This window comes from Panthera pardus, unplaced genomic scaffold, assembly GCF_024362965.1.
Source record: "Panthera pardus isolate Hobbes unplaced genomic scaffold, ASM2436296v1 HiC_scaffold_8, whole genome shotgun sequence".
Lineage (NCBI taxonomy): Eukaryota > Metazoa > Chordata > Mammalia > Carnivora > Felidae > Panthera > Panthera pardus.
Window position 1 is genome coordinate 130180122 of NW_026527013.1, and position 15140 is coordinate 130195261.

General features: G+C 38.3%; 1 protein-coding gene across 4 annotated transcripts in view; it reads right to left on the reverse strand.

Moving 5' to 3' along the window:
- DOCK4 (dedicator of cytokinesis 4) overlaps positions 1-15140 on the reverse strand; it is a 430872-nt gene that overhangs the window by 197060 nt on the left and 218672 nt on the right. For all 4 annotated transcript variants that reach the window (XM_053897288.1, XM_053897289.1, XM_053897290.1 and 1 more), the window contains exons 9-10: positions 2245-2326; positions 1105-1165 (exon numbers count right to left, since the gene is read on the reverse strand). In XM_053897288.1, the coding sequence (XP_053753263.1) occupies positions 1105-1165; positions 2245-2326 (143 nt within the window). The remainder of the gene's footprint in view (positions 1-1104; positions 1166-2244; positions 2327-15140) is intronic.

A 15140-nucleotide genomic window follows, 5' to 3' on the forward strand; every position in this document is an offset into this window, starting at 1 on the left:
GTTCTTTCTTTTTGTTTCAACTGCCCCTCAAATTAAAAAAAAAAAAAAATAGCATAAAATGAAAATGGGTTTTCAGAACTCATTTTTATGAGAAAAATATAAAGAAAATCTATGTTGGAACGGCAACATGTTTTATAGTCTCTCTCAATGCACAATGTGGTTATCATATTCATAAGATAAAAGACTATAAAAATGAAGATCACTATGCAGGATTGCACAGTGATGTATTATTGTCCTGCAGCAGCATTCGCGAGCAGATAATATACCAGAGTTAGGGAAGAAGTGGGAACCAATTCCCAGTATCAGCTGGTTGGCTTTTAATAGAAACACTGTGTAGGCTACACAATGCCTTGTTTTACCTAGTTCCTCTGCCATAAAATACCTGCTTTTGGAGACATTTTATGAGTAAAAACGAGGGAAAATATTCTGGGTCTGTTGTGCAAGTTCAGTGTAGAACACCCAAAGTAGGCTCTGCAAGATGTTAGTAAATGTTACATTATATAAATGTTTCCACAGTCAAATCAAATATGGAGAAATCTTGGGCCAACCAAGTTAGAGAGGCATTTCAATTTTTCCCTGTAGGGCTTCTCAGACCCTTTTATGAGCTGATGATATTACACAAGTGGAAAAAATATACAGCATTCAGTATTTCATAACCCTTTTCTTGTAGCACTTTCTGCAATAATGCTCTGTGGCATTCCACACTTTTGAAAATGCCAATTAGTATAAAATCTTCATAAACTTGTAGGAAACCCAGATCCGAAAAGTTCGATTTATGCTGTTAACAGGAATTAGAATTTAAAAAGACAAACACCAACTTTTGAATCAAATATGTTTAGGGAGTCCAATAAAACAAAACGAAGCACGACGACGACCTAATGACTTCTATGGAAAGAGAATAAAATCTATTTATGATGCATGAAGAGGTTGTATGTGAGTTTGGGGAGGCAAGGGAACATGTCCCAAATTCGGTGGTTCCTGGATTCCAAACTGGCTTTCACTTCTTTCTCATCCAGATAGCAAAGAAATCACATCACCACAGAGACTGTTCAACATTTCTTGCCGCTGCTGTGTCCCTATCACACTGACAAGTGTTGGACTTACCAATTCGGATAATGTGCACAGTGATATAGATGTCCCTTCTTAGTTCGCTGCTACCCAAATCCTACCAAAAGAAAAAAAAAAAGTGTGATTATTTTAAAACTCATAATTTATGCAAAAGCACTTAAAGGTAATAGCACATTATTTTCACAAATAACAGAAGAAAGACCAAGATAATGTCAACATTCTTAATGGAATTTTGCAGAAGCATATAATTCAAATGTCATTGTAAAACTACCACTACAATCACCTTGACATTGTAAGTCTACTGATGTCAAATAATGCTTAAAAAGAAAAAAGCTCATTCTACAATAGCCAAGTTATGAAAACAGCCCAAGTGTCCATCAACAGATAAATGGATAAAGAAGATGTGGTATATATACAATGGAGTATTACTCAGCTATAAAAAAGAATGAAATCTTGCCATTTGCAAGGACATGGATGGAGCTAGAGAGTATAATGCTAAGTAAAATAAGTCAGAGAAAGACAAATACCATAGGATTTCACTCATATGTGGAATTTAAGAAACAAAACAAATGAGCAAAGGAGAAAAAAAAGAGAGGCAAACCAAGAAAGAGACTCTTTAACTAAAGAGAACAAACAGATAGTTACCAGAAGGGAGGTGGGTGAGGAATGGGTGAAAGAAATGATGGGAATTAGTTGTGCACTCGTTGTGATGAGCACCGGGTGTTTTATGGAAGTGTTGAATCACTACATTGTACACCTGAAACTAATATTGCATTGTATGTTAACCAACTGGAATTTAAGTAAAAGCTTAAAAAAAAATAAGTAAAAATGCCACTACAATGAACTTTACACTGTAAGTCTACTGATGTCAAATAATAGCTTTTTTAAAAAGTCCATTCTTATTTTAATCTCTCACTCACTCATCCTTTAAACATTTACTAAGTATATTCTAAATACCATATGCCACGCTGAATCTAACAGGCTCTAACATGCACCAAAGGAACAGAGGTGTGTCTATCAATGGTGGTGTTAAGAACTCCTAGCACGAATGTACTTTATGTGTTATTTACAAAGTTTAGGCAAAGTCACTATTTTCTCTCACAGTAATTCATTTCCCTTAAGTAATAAAGCACAATTGCAAGAATCTGCTTCCTAGATGAAACAAGATCCACCTACCACAAAGAGAGAGCAATGTCGTTCTGGTTTATCTGGGGCTTTGGGAAGTCCATTTCTATTCAGCCTCAAGAAAAATCTCTCACTACAAGAGAAAAAAAGTTTAATATTCTGAAGATTATTTAATATCTAAGGACTCATCACTCTTCTAATTGCTTCTTCATCTAAGGAGTTAAACTCAAAAGTTATTAAGTCCTTCATTTGATGCCAAAATTGCTTATGTAAATTAGGCGCATGCCCAGGACAATAAACATTTGCTTCATTTCTGATAATACAGGCAAACTGCAACTGCAAAAGCAGAAAACATAAATATATATGCAAACAAAAAATTAACTTTTAAAAGAATAGGTTTTCACATCAGTGATATCATTATTCCATAAAGTAAAAACAAGTGCACTAAGGGAAAAAACAGGACCTAACTGAGTTCATACCTAAGAGGACTGTTTTTCATGTTTTGTGTGATAGTATTTAATAAACATCATACACCATTCTCAGTGGTAACCATCCATTATACGGTTTAATATTTTATGCTCTTATAAGTCTATAATCCAAAACACAAAGAGAAGGCCCAAGAAATGAAATTTGAATTTGCTTTGGTTCACAAAGGAACAGGAGAACTCAAACCCCCCACAGAACTTGCATCTGAATATACAGGGTCCCCAAATCTAATGCAAACACAAATGCTACTGATCAGCCACTAATTCAAGTCAATAAATGCTTGTGGATATCACTTAGATCCAAGGTAATGCTACCCTGTTTATATTTAAATAAGTAAGTAAATAAATAAATAAATAAATAAATAAATAAAATAGAAAGAATATCAATCCAAGAAAAATGAATCTACCAGCTACCCTGAGCTTCTGAATTTCAATACCCTGGTGCCTATGAAAGAATCAAATGGCTGCCTGCCTCAGGCAGAAAACACGCAGCCAACATCCACAGAATGTGGTGTTAGCACACAGTGTGGCCTTGGTTAGTGTAGTTTCTGCCTAGGGAATGAGCAGGGAAAGGGAGTGTGGAGCATTGGTGAGGCGCAGAACTACCAACTCTATGCGTTTTCATCACTCGATTTTTGCCTTAAATAATGGCTCTGTCACCCAAAATCTCCCTTCCTTATACAAAGGGAGAAATGAAAGCCATAACCACATCTCTAAGGAAGCATATGGATTTGAATTTATGGCTGTTTTGGAACAGCTTTATTCTCTTTTGCGATTTAAATCTAGATAGATGCACGCAATAGATTCAGCTACCTCGCTTACCTTGTTGTTGTTTTTTTTTAAGCTATGCCTATTCCTGACCTCTCATATGAGAAAAGGGAACCAATGACCATTGCTATGGGATCATTTCCATACCTATTACCTATGGGTTTGTTTTTGTTTTGTTTTGTTTTCCAGAGTGGTGGCTGATAAGGTCTGATGAAGAGAATATAAATTGCTGTAAGGTTCTCAAGTGAAGCTCAAGTTCCCATATGCTATGATTCTGAAAGAGAGAGTGGGGATGACAGGTCCAACTGGGGGTGCAAAATTACATTAATCTTATCCGATTATCATGATAATTCAAGGAGGAGGCTGTCAGCTTTCTTCACAGTGGAAGGAAATTCACTGTTATTTCAAGATTAAGACATGCTAAAAGGAAATGTGTAAAACTGCATCTTAGGACAAGTGAATTATACTTAATCATATTAGGTATACTGTTTTTGCATGAATTTGCCATTTGGTGGCTGCTCTGCTAAGGACTTTACAGGGATTAATTCATTTAATCCTCACTATGCCCTTATAAAAACAGCACTATTACTATACCCATTTTATAGATGGGAAAACTGAGAAATAGTAAATAGTTTTGCCCAAGATCACAGAGCTGGCCTGTGGCTTAGGATGGATTCTATACCACGTGTTAATTTAAAACCTTTGCACTTTATTTAAATGCTATGTAAACCGTGTCTCTGCTTTATAGAAAAATATTGAGCAAATATTTCCAGAATATTGAGATAAGGGAGAAGTCATTCATCTGCTTGAGACACCCACTGACTCAGCCAAGCCTCGTCTCCAGAATACAGGGTCACTCTCCCCAAACCCTTCCTGGCCTCAAAGGAATGAAAGAAATGAAAATCTGATTTAGCAGATTTCAGAGCTGTCTCTGGCTTAAAATGGTTCCTTACTAGGTTGTTCAATGAAACATACCTAGAAAAATAAATTATTTTACTAAACAAACGCAACATTCCAAAATGATTTAAGAACTTGGCTTTAGTCAAAACTCTGGAGATTTAAGAATGCTATTTGGTTTTGCTTCGGAGCCATCAAAGAAAGTTTATACATTATATCTCAGCCCAAAACACAAGCACTGTGACCATTATCCCCTCTTGTGTATCAAAGAGAGCATGTGCCAGTTCATATGTGTTTTCTGTTTGTTTTTTTGAGATGCACTTATGTTTGAGGCTCTTCCTTATTCCTACTGGAATGTTTAAAACAAATTTCATTTTATCTTCTGACAGGTGAGTCTAAAATGATGAGTACCAAATAAGGTTAATATACAAAAGTCAACAAGGCATTCTAGATATTAAAACCTTAACTTTAATACGGATATAAAATACCACTCCTTATTTCCAAGCTTCATCAATATCCTGGTAAAGCAGTGTTTCCTCAAGTATTCTATTTCAGAAAGAGATTCCTCTTGCTCTGTCACTATTTTAATTTCACCAGTCTAGACAGAATCCTGATTATGCAAGTATTATACTATATCATATCCTGTTTCAGAAAGAATATCAATATGTACTAAGCCAATGACATATCCCATAGCTTAAGCATGCTTTAAGGGGGAGATAAAAATAGACTGACGATGGGTACTATGGAAAAATAACCCGTGCATTTTTTTTTTTTAAGACTTCTATTAAAGGAAAAAGAAAACCTTTGTGGCCAATTTAAAAAAAAAAAAAATTTTTTTTTATTCACTTAGTGACAAATTCTTACACAAACTCAAATGAATTTCTCTTCAGCTTTGGTAATACAGCAACTGTTTAATCAGTAAATGGTTTCAGAGTAAACCAAAGACCTAGAGCAACACATTCCAGAATCTTTGGATTACAAACAAATACCCCTGATCCCATGTGTGGAGAAAACCAAAACGTATGCCTTCAAGGCTGGGAACCGAATAAGTCACTCGCATTCCACCTTGGAACACCTTCTACAATTCTCTCACAAACTTTGGTGGCCACGCACAAAGGCATTTTGGAGACTCTATTTTAAGTAAAACAGTGGTTATCTCTGATGAGAAAACACAACTAGTTTTTGTGAGTTTAAAAGTGTCCTATGATAAGATGTGAATACCTCCATTACATATTCATGTTTTTTTCTTAATCATAAGAGGTTTGTGTATTTCTTTCTATTACATTATGAGTAACCAGAGTACAAGGGGATCACCATGAACCTTTACATCCCCAGCTGGTGGCCAATGATTTGGTACTTCCTCAGTGTTTAATTAAACACTGAACAAATACAATCTTTTAGGAAAAAATACAACAAAATCCAAATAATTGGGGAGCTTTATCTCCCTTCCCAACTTTCCCTCTCTTCCCCATAATGTCCTTTATTTTGTAGTAGAGAAATGTACAAAATTCTCCAAAGAGACATTTCAATCAGTGGTGCCTCCCCACCAGATGTGAGTCACTGAATTACCTTCATGGTACCCCCAGATTCTAGATCATGACTTTAACCTTGTTCCCATGTACATTTTATATCTTTATTATATTAAATATATAGTAATGGAAAAATCTACAGTGACATCATATACTTCCAAATGAGAATACTGCGTCCTTTTTCATCATCAAAGAATGAATAAGCAAATAGAAACACTTCCAGAAACACTGAGAAATGAGACTTGATATTACCAGCAAGGAAAAATATCCTCATTTGACTTTTCCATATACTGCCATGTTCTCCCAGAGGAAATTTCACTGCCAGAGAAATTTAGTGTCCACCTGAATTCCGTGTGTGAGCCATTACAAATCATTCCATATTATAAATCAACAATGACAAAATCTTTCTTTGGAAATAAAGAATAAAAAATCCTATTTATTATTTATGACTTGCCTTCTTCTAACAAGAATTTAAGGAAAGCTAGATAATGAAGTAAGAATGTATCTAAGCACCCCCAGCATGGCGCCAGGGGAAAAATAGTATAAATAAATATATACCCTGTGCTAAGCACCATGACTTACACTTCACATGGATTTTCTTACTTAATTCTAACAATCACCCTATATGATAGGAACTGCCTCCATCCCTGCTTTATACAGGAGAAATCTGGGGCTTGGAGATAGGAAGCAAATTGGCCAAACGTGCATGGTCAGCAAGTGTGGAGCCAGGAAATCAATATTCAGGGCCCAACTCCAGAGTCTCAGCTCTTAACCACAATGCTATGCCATCTTTAAAAGAACAGATTATTTGGAACAAAGAAGAGTAAGACTAACCATGTCATATGAATGGGGACTTTTTATTGTGAATATTTTCAGTAAAATAAGAAATAATAGTGACAACGCACGAAACTGAAAACAACAAATAAAGGAACAAATGTATCCATGTTTCGGGAGTTTATGGCTGTGAACCTACTCACCTGTGCTAATGTGTTCTGAATCCTCTATGAGACCTCTGATAATGAAGAGTGTATTTCAATAACATGGTTTGGTAGAAAAGTACTTACCAGTGATCAAAATATATGGGGTCTACAGTAGGGGTCTGAAGCCCTCTGATGGCTTCTGCTCCCATTCTCAGCAAGATAGGATGCTCCTGTCTTCCTGCTCCTCTGCCTATCATATCCACTGAGAAGCAATCGCCCTTCTGTAGGAAGGCCTTTCTGTAGGAAGGCCTAGGGTCTTGGAGGCCTGCAGGCCAGGGTGCTCCCAACCCTCTGAATAATCAAGTGGCTCTCTCATAGGGTGTTCCTTGGATAATCAGTTGCCTTCAAAGAGCAACACACTTAAAGCTAGGAATGGCCAATGCCAAGGAGATTTTTCTGTTTCTCTGTACACATTCATGTTTACCTCCATATCACCCCCCTCTTCTAAAAAAGCAAAACTGCCTAGTGATTCCAGGTATGCAAGTTACACAACCCCTATTTCATCCAAAAATGTATGACCAGGTAGTATCTTTGGTTGAAACATGTAATGTGAAAGATTAGGATTCTGATCAAGCTACAAAAAATTATGAAGAATATTTCTAAACTCATGCTGAACAGTTAAATCACTGAAATAAATGGATGATCTCCAAGAGTAACAGTAACCAAAGATAGAAAACATTTAGATGGTCATGTTCTGGTAAGCTAATCAGAAAAATAAAACCCTGAACTGTCTGATTCTTCAACACTCATACTTTATGAAACCATTTGACCAAAAAATACTCCATCTGGTACCTTGGAAAATGCAAAAGCACTGGTCTTAAAGTTCACTGTGCTGTGGATAGAAATAACAATTATCATCTACTCTACCATAAGAAGTGAAGGGAGATGCACCAGGAGCCAGAGAGGAAATAGTGGGAGCCAAAAGATAGAAAGAGAAGAGTGAGAGGTCCCTGGGTGGTTCAATTGGTTGAGTGTCCGACTCTTGACTTGGGCTCAGGTCATGATCTCACAACTCGTGAGTTCAAGTCCCACATCAGGGGTGCAGAACCGGCTTGGGATTCTCTCTCTCCTCTCTCTCTCTGCCTCTCCCCTGCTCACGTGCACACACTCTCTCTCAAAAATAAACATAGAAAGAAAGAAAGAAAGAAAGAAAGAAAGAAAGAAAGAAAGAAAGAAAGCAAGCAAGCAAGCAAGCAAGCAAGCAAGCAAGCAAGCGGGCAATACCTGGGTGGCTCAGTTGGTTAAGGGTCCGAGTTCAGCTCAGATCATTATCTCACAGCCTGTGAGTTCAAGCCCCGTGTTGGGTTCTGTGCTGACAGCTCAGAGCCTGGAGTCTAGTTCAGATTCTGCCTCCCCCACTCACACTCTGTCTCTGTATCTCTCTCAAAAACAAACATACATTAATTTTCTTTTTTAAAGGAAAGGAAAGGAAAGGAAAGGAAAGGAAAGGAAAGAGAGAGAGAGAGAGAGAGAGAGAGAGAGAGAGAGAGAGAGAGAGAAGAAAGAAAGAAAGAAAGAAAGAAAGAAAGAAAGAAAGAAAGAAAGAAAGAAAGAAAAGTGAGAAGAGATGAGGGAATGGTTCTGCCCTGCTGGCTCCAGAGCCTCTATCCAAAAGGCAAGAACATCAAATATACAGTGATTTCAGGCTTCTGTGTCACTGCTTCTCTAGCATTTTCTCAAATGCTTTCTGACTGACCAACAGGGTAAGATGCTTCTGACAGTCTGAGGGCAACCGTTACTGTGCTCTATCCTAGAACAAGTGGCAGTGGACAACTCAAAACAGGAAGCCTCAAGCAGCTTCCTAAACGGGGGCTAACGCCCCCACACCCCCAGGAGCTGGTGCTGCTGCAGTTCAGGCAAGACTCTGGGGAGCAGGTGGAAGGTGTGCTGGCTGCCCTGCGGGGGGCCCCTGGACCAAGAGCTTTGGTGCTCACTGTGGCACAGAGGAAAGGTGAAAGGAATGTCCAGTGGGAAACAGAGGAACTTGCTGGCCTTGTCATCCAGGGGCTCCTAACCTGGGTGTGCACAACATGCTTTGGGGAGCTGTGTAAAAGCCAGGCCCTTCCCTGGAGATCCTGAATTACTAGGTCAGGATGGACCTAAAAGCTCCTGTATGTTTAAAAGCCCAGACATGTTTAAGAACCATTGTTTTGACCCAAGTGCCCCAGGCCCTAATGAGTTAGAATGGCTGGCTATCTTTTATGAGTCATACATACCAGAAAACAGGTAACACAGGCCTGGTATCTTCAAGTCAAAGACTTTTCCCCTTTCTTCTCCCAACCACATGACCAGACAAGGGACAGAGTTTTTCCTTGGCAATGTATGAAAGCAACTTCTCAAGCAAGACTTCCTAGATAAAGCTATTAATGAGCTTTCTAATTTTAAAACTAAAGCAACATTAGGGTCATGAGCTCTTCTGATTAAAGGGAAATGGAAAGAGAATGATCCTCAATACCAAGGTTCCCGGACTTTACCTCAAGAGCAGATTCTGAGTTTTCCTTTTTTTACAATTAATGTCCATGCCCAGATTCACTTTACAAATATTTGAGGGCGAAGGACTAAGCAACCAACGAATGTGATGGCTTTGTCAGGACAGCAAAGGATTTGGTTTTAGTTGGATGATACAAGGGGACATAATTTTTTAAACTACAGTCAACTCTATTGCCAATTTGGAACATCAAGCTGATTCCTTCTTACTACTTAAGATGATTTAAAAGCATTTCATGTTAGTTTTCATTGCAGAGAATACAGCTATCTGAACTGAAACTCTCTCTAGAAAAGTAAAACTCAATCAAAAAAGAAATTCACTGCTTTTTAAAGTTATAAATAAGTGATGTACAGATCACCTGCTGTTTCACAGGCATTGTGCTATTCATCATTGACTGAGGAAGTTTTAAAAAATGATCTGGGTTGATTGTTGGTTTGACAAAAACAGTAAAAAGTTCAAACAGTTCAAAAGATTGGAGACCCCAGAAATCCCAATGTTGATTACAAGTAAAATTCTTAGAAATAGCTACACTGGTTGAGCCACTCAGGAAAATACTTGCTTGCATCTATCTCTAGAGAATTCATTAAGAATTTCAGTAGAAAACAAGTTCCTCAAAGAAGTAATGAAAAGTAGGCAATGATAGGATCTGATCAACACAAATAAGAACCAAGAAATAAGAAGACCTATGTAGGCAGAAGAGCTTATGCTTATTCTTCTGGGAATTTACATAACTTGATCATTGTAAATACTCTACCTTTGATACTTCATGAGGGAAAAAACACTGGTCTATGTACAGTAATTATTCTGATCTTTTTGTTAGGGAAAGCATTTGTAATAAGGAATCTTGAAAATAAAGCAAACCCAAGCTTAAGTACTCTGGGCTGAAGCATGCAGTTCCTTGCAAGGAAGTATTAAATGAAAACAGAGTAAATAACAAAACCTGAAATAAGTCAAGCCCTGCAAAACCAGTAAGTACAACACATCTTGCATGCATATATTAATTAGAAAGATGTTCTATTTTTTATTTTATTATTTTTTAATATTTATTTATTTTTTGGGGGAGAACCCAAGTGGGGGAACGGCAGAAAGAGGGGGACAGAGGATGGGAAGTGGGATCAGGGCTGACAGGCTGAGGGCAGCAAGCCCGCTGTGAGGCTCGAACTCATAAACTGGGAGATCATGACGTGAGCGGAAGCTGGACACTCAACAGACTGAGCCACCCAGGCACCCCAAGATGTTCTATGTTTTAAAAGAAAATAAGAAAAATCAAATTTCCTTTCATCAGTTTACTGACAGATTGGATTCATTGCAAGTTTAAAAACTGAAAACTTCCTAAATAAATTTTTTTTAATGTTTACTTATTTTTGAAAGAGAGAGACAGAATGAGAGTGGAGGAGAGGCAGAGAGAGAGGGAGACTTAGAATCCCAACAAGTCTCCAGGCTCTGTCTATCAGCGCAGAACCTGATGTGGGGCTCGAACCCACAACTGTGAGATCATGACCTGAAGTCGGACATTTAACAGACTGAGCCACCCAGGCGCCCCAAAACTGAAAACTTCCTAAATGATTATTAAGTACTATGTATTAGCCAGATGTTACATGCTTTTGGAACTTTTTAAAGGTCAAATTATTATTATTATTATTATTATTATTATTATTATTATTATTATTATTATTATTTTAACCAGGCAGCTACAAAGTCTCTAAACTGATATACAGGGACGCCTGTGTGGCTCAGTCGGTTGGGTATCTGACTTCAGCTCAGGTCATGATCTCGCAGTCGGCGAGTTTGAGCCCCACGTCAAGCTCTGTGCTGACAGCTCGGAGCTTGGATCCTGCTTCAGATTCTGGGTCTCCCTCTCTCTCTGCCCCTCCCACACGCATGCTCTGTCAAAAATAAACAAAAAAAATTTTTTTAACTGATACACAAATGTTAATGTGTATGAGAATAGGTATATTAATTTCTGTAGAGGTTTGCAGTTTCTATAATTTTGAGAAGAAGCTGAGGGCACTAAAAAGGTTAGAAAGCATCATGTTAGACACTGCAAATATTCTTCTGAAATGGAAACAGCATATCAGTTACAATGCAAAGAGGTGGCACAGAAACTATCTTTTAAAAATAGTTCTTGACTTAAAGCTCAATAGCATTAGAATCTGAGTTCTGGAAGGGCAGGAATTATTTTTTCTGTATTATTCATTGATGTGTCCTCAATGCCCAGGTCAATGCCTGGCTCTGATGAAAACAGCAGTAATTGTTTGTTCAATGAATGAACATCAATGATTCAACAGCAATAGTGTGAAATCCATCATGCTCAATGGAAACAAAAAGAAGACACAGTCTCTGTTTAACTTGTGGTTAAAAGCCTCTAAATAGAAATACTTAGGAAAAGACACTGCATATGTATCTGCCATTTTTAATTCAGATTTTTTAGCATGACAGATTTTGCAAATGATGCTCCCATAGGTACAGGTCTGAGAATGTACTTCTGATTAATACAGACTAACATGCCCATCAACATTCCTCAACACCTTGACTTTTCCCTCTTACTCATAAGCACATCCCCACTGGAATAGAAGGATGGCAGCAAAAATGAAGACAATAATGGAATGATCTTATAATGTTTTGCCTCAATGACAATAAAAGACTTGTAAGCTTCCTTTAACCATATCACTGACCGCCCTGTGGGCACAAAAAGAAGCTGAGAAGATCAAGTCTCTTCAGAATCGGAGCCAAGAGGTGCCGTATCATTTCTAATTCCTTTATCAGCGTACCACTTTCCTACAACAGAAATGGCACTGAATACCAAAGAAGTCCTTGACAGGTGGAGTGCTATGTGTGACCCTAACCTCTTCAGTGGGGAACTTAGGACAACTAAATCTGAATTCTCTACAAGCAGCAAACACAGGGCAGAATCCTGATGAGATGACCAGAATCCTGATGAAAAGAACACCAATCTGGTCATCTTTTAAAACACAGGAGGGGCGCCTGGGCGGCTCAGTCAGTTAAGAATCCAAGTCTTGATTTCTGCTCATGTCATGATCTCATAGTTTGTGAGATCACACCCAGCGTGGAGCCTGCTTGAGATTCTCTCTTTCCCCTCTTTCTCTGCCCCTTCTCTGCTCATGCGCTCTCACTCTCTCTCTCTTCTTCTCAAAATGAATAAAAACCATTAAAACACAGGAATCAGGGTAAAAGGACCTTCTGGTCGCATTCTATGACATGGCATGGCTTAAGTAAGAAGAGACAAGTAGCCAGAATAAGTGCAGAGAGCTAAAGCGAATGAGAAAGCCAGTTGTCAACCCAATGACTCTATGAGCTTCCACTTTTCTGCCACCTTGAATTTCCAGCCACTTATTATTATAATACTGTATTAATCTGCAATTTGAAAAATAATTGATATCGTACAGCTCTTAAAATACTACAGGGAAAAAGAGTGGATGGAGCGCTTCTACCTGGGTGTTCTCGGCTTGAATGAAGTTATTTCTTTGCTTCTTTTGTTTTTAGATCTTCCTCCTGGTCCATTTCTTAAAATGTCTCCTATTAAAGACATCACCACATCTCTAAAGCAATTACTGTTGTTGTTGTTAATATGTGACACAGAAGTATGACCAAAGGGAAGCAAACCACGAAATCTGATCGACTCCAAAGTGACAACAGTCCCAACGTTCACGCACCTGCTGGAAGAATTAAATGATGGAAAAGAAGAGGCAGAGTGGGAAGCAGTGGTGCCTTTAAAGAGGAGGCCCCAGGGAAGGTCACTGCGGGTCACTGATGTACAGACACCCACAGTGAAATGTGTGCCAACATGTCTAGACACAGCAGGAAACGCTCTGGGCCGTATGGAATAGTTGATATTGACACAGTCCAAGGAGAATCGCTGAACGCCTTCTTCATCTATTTTTGTTCTCAAGCAGAGTTGTGCCCCCTGCACGTATGGCCAGACGTTTTCTCGACATTGTTGCTTTGCTTTGGAGAGGTTACAATTTTGAGTTAGCTTTATACCATAAGACTCTAAGAAGAGATCTATGCCAGCTCTCTTTTAACATTCACAACCATACATGCTCCTAATTTATGACAAAAATATAAATGCTGAACTTATGTGATCACACTATAATAAGTTGTAAATGATGTATGAAATGAGAAATTCTAGCACAGTGCTCAGAGAATTAAAAAAATCTCATCTGCTCTCCTAACTGTGTTATGTACTACAATACATACACAAAAATATTAGCATTTTTCCTAGTCTGGGCTGAATAACTATGCTCTTTGACAGCTGCCTTCTGGAAGCTCTTGAAAAATTTTCCCAGGAACTGAATTTTTCAAAACAAAACAAAACAAAACAAAACAAAACAAAACAAAACAAAACACAAAACTCCACTTCTTTAATTTTCTTTAAAAAATGAAACGGCTAGTATTAGATCACATCTGCCTCTGAAGAGACCTATCGGAAGCTACAGTTTTAATTTTTTTTTTATTTTCCTCATCATTATGCTAGATTCCCAATCTGCTCATTCTTTTCCAACTCTGAGGTTCCAGTCGCCAACTCCCATCACCTGCTTCTGATCCCTACTTCCTGAACACCTCTGGCAAAAGCTGGGTAACCTGGGAGCAAGCATGCACTACCCCTTTCAGACGTCTCTCTTTGGAGGGGTCTCACCACACTCAACAATTCAATTACTCCTCTCCATCTCGTTTCCTATCACACTTCTGCTCAGAGTCCACCTACCTTGTTCCTGTAACTCACTTTCAGCCCTCAATTTCCTTTCATCCTCTCTTCTGCTCCCCAATGATAGCGGACATTGTTTTCCAACGTTACCTATAAAAGGTCAAGGCCACAAACCCAGTCGCTCCTTTCCATCTCAACATCTTCTGTCCATTTTCTGCCCTCACGTCTCTTCCTTCCACGTCAGAAGGAGTGCCCTTCCTCTCAAAGTAGAGTCCTTCACTTGCATCCTGAATCCCTTCTACCACTTGCTCCTTTGAATCACCCCATACTGCTGACGCACAACAGTTCCTCCCATGTACTTGTGTAACGAGTGAATGAATGAACAGGCAAACGGTTAGAAGGAACATGCCATTCACAGAAGGTTTCACAGAACTGTTCCATTTCCTCACCTTTGAGAGGACAAACCAGTACTAATTCCGAGTTTCTGAGAAGCTGATCCTAACGAAGACACAGGACTTTCCTTGAGCATATAAGGTACTTCCTCTCACAGAATCCTTATTAATCATCTAAAAGCTGCTATTTTGCTTTATATATTAGTCAAAGGTTATACTTTAAAGGTAATATTATGATACACGTGTTATAGAATACTGAATGTCTTAGACCGCAGGAAAACATTTCCTCCTAAGTTTTGTCAAATATATTACGAAGAATATTATTTTCAGTTTATGTAAACGTAGGAATATTATTCTAGGCAGAATGGAATCCAGACTATTCACACAACTAGCGACTAGACCAGACTAATAAACCAGTCTTCTTCAAAGAGACTGTAAATCATGCTTGCTCTCATTGCTTTTTTGCCTACAGGCATAAAACATCTGAAGCAGATGATTTATTAACAATACACACTATACTGCTAAAAGTTAAACCAAGAACCCATATACCTACCACAGGGAATCCACAACCACTAAATTTCATCACACTAATTCCATCTATCCCTTTATTCTTTCTTTATTTTTCATGCCCCCACCCCCACCCCATGTGAAGTATTTTAAAGCAAATCACATCCCTGATGCCATTCTACCTGTTTACTATTAAGTCTCTCTGAATCTTACCTAACCTTAACAGTATGTACCT